A 5,525-nucleotide genomic window follows, 5' to 3' on the forward strand; every position below is an offset into this window, starting at 1 on the left:
GTACACTGCATAGTATTGTATATTATATGGTAACTCAGAACATTGTACATATGTCTATACCGAACACTGTGACCTCATTTTCTTCTTCTAAATTACATGCTATACTATGTTATTTGATACTATCTTGTCTAGCACAGTCTCTGGAGCGCAACAGTAAGAAGCATTTTGTATGAAGTATTCTGTACTTCTGTATGACAACTATTAAAGAAACTTGAAACTTGTATTTTATTTCGTTTTCGTTTTTTTTGTTATTACAAATGTGTGTGTTTATGGTTGAAAATGTTCGAGATAAATAAAGATCAAATCAAATCTAACTGATGAAGTGATCCCTCTTCTAACAAGAGAGAAAACGTAGCTTAGCTTTAAACTCATTCATTGCTTATGTCTAGAGCAGTGGTTCTCAAACTTTTTACACCAAGTACACCAGCACACCAAGTACCACCATATGACCGAAGTTAAAATACAGTCTATTCAGCTATGCACAGTTCACGCAGGAGGCACATTTATTCCTAATAACATTATTTATTGTTAACTTTTGTCAGACACAGCCACAATTGAGAACCTAATAACTCTCACGTAGCAAGTGAGAAAATTAAGAACAACTGTATTTCAGCAAATGTCCTAAATATGTCAAACTTAAATGTAAAAATGTCACATACTGTTTAAACACAACAAAGCCACAGCCACTGGATTACAAGATTTACAGTGCAATGACAATATACTTTTTTCCTTTTCAAATGAGCAAGACAAGATACAAGCAACTTACTGAAACTCAGTGTTGCGTTCCTCATATCAACACTGGTTGCACGCACGCTAATGACACCACGTGCATGCACGCTCCCGGTCGCGTGCGTGCGCTCCCGCGCATGCGTGCGCTCCCGCGCATGCGCATAAATGTTCCCTTGCATAAGGACAGACTAAAGAGAGTGCCTAATTGCCTCTACGAATGGAATGTAACACCTGACGACCAGCGCTATTGATATGCAAAGTAGCCAGGTGGGTACTGCGAGTTGGCGCATCAGTCGAGTGCAGCGCATTCCTGTGTGCACGCGCGTGCACATCCCTGCACGTGCTTCTGCTCACACAACTTTGGTGCACCCCGTCCCATGAGCAACGCATCACTGCTGAAACGAATGAGAGTGGTGAAACTGAGATCTGGACTGCAGTACACACATGCACGGTCTGGTTTGAGAGCAGTGGTTGAGATGCGTAAAATATCGAGCAGGTGGGAGTCAGTCTTGACTCTGGACCTCACATGACTCTTGTTCAAGTTCATAACAGAGAATGTCTGCTCACAGATTATATGTAGAGCTGAACAAGCTCAGCATTATCTTTGCAAATGTTCGCATTTCTGGGTATTTACCTTTTATCCAAATGTCGGCAAAAGTCAGAATCTGGCTCCTGGAACATGGGCTAACTCCTTTAATGTCCGCTGATAATTCTTCAACGCTCCTGGCCACGGTGTTTCGAGCACGACACATATTAGCAAACTCTTGCTTCCTTTCGGGGCAAATGCTATCCACTGCCTTCATCAGTCTTCAATAAACTCGCCTTCTGTAAAAGGTTTGCACTGTTTTGCCATTAACATCGCCACTTCATAGCTTGCTTTGGTGCAGTTTTCCTTTGAACGGCAACGCTCTGTTCGCAAATTAGGCACACACACATGCTTCTGTATTTAGTGAAAAAACATTCTAATTTCTATCGCTCCTGGAAGCGGTGGCCCTCTTCATCAACTTTTCTTTTTTTAGGTGCATTCGCCATGGCTATTATTGCAGGATACATGGCCTCGCTGATGAAATGAGTTGTAATCCAGTATTACGTGCGCAGTTGTACGGTTGGCGCGCAGCATTCCTTGCCAGCATTCCGGACATAGTATGGGGGTCACGTGGAGACAGCTATTGCTAGAGAAGGTGCTGCCACCCTGAGGTGAAGAAAGAAATTGCAACTTGAACTTTTATGAATAATTCATTCAGGTTTGACGTGCTGGCGGGCGGGCGTACTTTGATGGAAGGGATGGGAAGGGGGGATGGCCGTTTTAGAAGGGGGATGATATTGACCGTTTTTATTTCAGGGGGGATGCCATCCCCCCCATCCCCCCTCAACTCGAGTACTGCGTATACCGCATACTGTATAGTGCAAAATAAATCTTGTCAAGAACCAATCGCGCAGTAGGTTGGGAAATACTGGATCTGTCACCTGTCATCTCTCTCTGAAAGTTCCCTGTGGCTAAAACCCAGAATTCGCTCAGAACTTGTAGGAGCAGAGAAGAGAAGAGAGGAGGGAGAGGAGATGTTGTAAATATGCGTTATTTGCGTACGCCTGGGCAGCCAGCATCTAACTGTTCTAACAGCAATATATAATCTATTTCAGAAGAAGACTGCACGCAATAATATTTGGGGGCAATTGACCAATGGTTTGCTTTCAACCCATGAACTCCTTCCTCTCTCACATTGTATTGTTTGTTTTGTAAAGTGTCATTGAGCATTAGGAAAAGCGCTATATAAATCTGATGTATTATTAGTATTAGGAATGGTAGGCTTTTTTAAATGTTTCTCATCTGGGTAAGAGTGCTCTCGACCACTCTTAGAATTTGGGCTTGCCTGAGCGAAAAGCAACAATAAGAAAACATAGCTGAATCCCAGGTAAGAACAAAATAAGAGGAAATGCTAGTTAAGAACAAAATCTGTTCTTATATCGCTTCATGAATGAGGCCCAATGATTGCTTATAGCGTTTTTATTGTTGCAATGCAAAGTACACGCAGAGTCTAATGCAAGGATCCCATATTTCCAACAGAAACGGGTCAAGAGTTGGTTATTGACCTAATGTGTTGTCGTTCCTGACGGAAATTGTCATTTAGATTTGGGTTATTATCCCTGTGATGAAAACTCAACATAAACCATTACACTCGTATCAATCAATCGATTCTGCTCCAGCTAAAAACGTTGCTGCTTGGTAGAACTCAATGTATTTTTTCTTGGCAACATTGATCATCATGACAACACAGGAAAAGATAGCAAACAATGACAGTTTAGTTCATCCGTTTGACACATCCGTTTCAACTCAAAAGTAGGATAAATCCAACGTATGCGACACCTGAAATGCAACGCAACACATCGGCAATGCAACGACGCATTGGTAACCGATTCTCTCATTCGAAATGAACGGACTCAAGCAAAGCAACACATTCAAGCAATCAATGTGATCGCAGCTTCAGGAGCTGTTACCTCTCTCCATACCTTCTAGCTGGCTTGCTCGTCAGGTGCTGTTACCTCTGATTACCCTCTATCTGGCCTGCTCTTCACATGTAAAGCATAAAATCCAGCAGCTGTCCGTGGAGAAGGACATGTGCGTTTTCAGATTCAGATTCAGATTCCTTTACTGTCACCTATTTCAGTACTTCACAGCAAGAAGAGTGAAATTCTATTTATTGTGGTCCCTCGACCATACCAGCTTCCAATAATAAAAATACAATAAATTTAGCATAGAATAAAATAAGATGACTAAAATAAAGATTACTAGGCTATATACAGTTCTAAAGGGTGTGCAGAGCAATACAATACACTTTTTATTTTTTTTAATCCTTATTTTTCTCCGCCTGATTTTTCTATTTTTCTGCCCATCCCAATTTAGTCGTTATGCCAATTCCCCCCCTCCCCTACCTGGTTGTTGTGCGCATCTTCCCCCTACTGGTCGGTACAAGGGAACCCTGAAGTCCACCACATGCTTCCTCCGACACATGTGGAGACAGCCAGCGGCTCTCTTCTCACCTGGCAGCGAGGAATCTCATTGGTGAAGTGTAACGCGTGGGAGGTCACACATGCCTTCACCATTTCCTGCCTTTCGCTGAGCAGGCGCCCAGACCTGACCTGTAGGCGTCGCTGTCCACAACGCCTGATTACCACCCACGACTTCCCTCCCCCTAACTCAGTCAAACGAGTTAGTACGACGACCGACCCAAGCCGCAAGGCAATGCTGACTCCGGGAGTCGAGACCGCAGCCTCTTGCAATACAATACATTTAAAATGAGATGACAAAAATAAAGATTCCTATACACAGTTCTAAAAAGTGTTCAGTGCAGATCAGGATGTATATATTATACGATATAAAATAAAATTGTTATATAGGGGGGGATTAGGGGGCGTCAATGGGCTCTGTTGACGAGTCAGATGGCTTGGGGGGAAAAACTGTTGGTTCTGGCTGTGTGGCTGCGGTAGCACTTTCCAGACCGCATTAGCTGGAACAGTCCATGGTTGGGGTGATTAAGGTCCTTGATCATTTTCCAGGCTTTTTTAATGCACCGGCTCTCATATTTGCTGGAGGGAGCGAAGCTCACATCCATAGATCTTTTGGGCTGTCCTCATGACTCTGCTCAGCGCTCTGAGGTTGAGGTCGGTGCAGTTCCCCCTCCAGGCGGTCATGCACCCCGTCAGGACGCTCTCTGTTGTCCCTCTGTAGAACGGCGTCAGGATCTTGGGTGTCATGCCAAACTTCTTAAGCCTCCTGAGGCCTTCTTTACCACATGATTTGTGTGGACGTCCCAGGTGAGTTTGTCGGTGATGTGGACACAGAGAAACGTAAAGTTGCTGACTCTCTCCACTGCAGCCCCGTCGATGGTGATGGGGTCCAGTTTCTCTCCCCTCTCCTGTAGTCTATGACCAGCTATTTAGTTGTATGCATTCCAGTCATGCTTGCTTTTGCCTCACACATTTGAGCATATGCTTTGTGCTTCAATTGGTGTGTGCCTTTCAAAGTGGTGCGCTATAGGTTATGCGTGGATGTATACTTATGGCAACAGAAAATCCATAGAAAAAAGAGAAGACAAATTAAGGACACAACAAGATCATGATGTAAAAGGCTGATATTACCCCCACCACCATGGCTTTCAAAGCAAGCTTCTCCTCTCGAGTGTACTGTAGGTCTGTCACAATTGGCCTAAAATGACCTTTGACTATAACTTCTATATAAAGAAATAAAAAAAACACATATGACCTCAGAGTGCAGATCACTGGGTCTCATTCCCGAAAATTTTCCAAAGATATATTCTGGAAGACTTATCTTGGAACCACTGAGACATAATCTATGACAAGTACACTCTGAGTCCTGAACGTGCTGGAGATATGTCTTAAGTGGCTGAAACGGTCGCAGAAATTATATGATCTGATATCTGCTTGGAGAATGGCATTCTGTCGTAAACTCCAAAGCGCGTTCCCGTTCAGCTCATTTGCATACAAAACACCGCCTCCATAGTTCCTTATAAGGCAACTGGTGACGCAGCTGTGTGAAATGGAATGGCGGAAGTGCTTTGCGAGCCGCGTGATTACGAAACCTAGCGTCAGTCAGTGCCAATCAGAGAGCGTCTCCGAGAAATGCGGCTAGGTTTCGTAATCACGCTTGCGCCCATCAAAACTAGATTAGATTAATGTATTGGCATCATATACAGCTCGCGGTACACACCTGCCGCAGCGCGCGTGCACACACAGACACACACACGCGCGCGCGCAGTACTGTATATGAATGAATGAAT

The 5,525-nt window shown here is 43.9% G+C and overlaps 1 protein-coding gene across 1 annotated transcript in view; it reads right to left on the reverse strand.

Moving 5' to 3' along the window:
• Window positions 1-4,482, reverse strand: part of LOC311234636 (secreted frizzled-related protein 1-like) — a gene marked incomplete at its 5' end in the record, with an annotated part of 44,557 nt that extends 40,075 nt beyond the window's left edge. The window contains one exon of the mRNA XM_084321883.1: window positions 4,335-4,482. Within this exon, the coding sequence (XP_084178009.1) occupies window positions 4,335-4,482 (148 nt within the window). The remainder of the gene's footprint in view (window positions 1-4,334) is intronic.
• Window positions 4,483-5,525: the final 1,043 nt, after the last annotated feature.

The sequence above is a fragment of the Notolepis coatsorum genome, assembly GCF_963971535.1.
Source record: "Notolepis coatsorum genome assembly, chromosome: 9".
NCBI classification, from domain to species: domain Eukaryota; kingdom Metazoa; phylum Chordata; class Actinopteri; order Aulopiformes; family Paralepididae; genus Notolepis; species Notolepis coatsorum.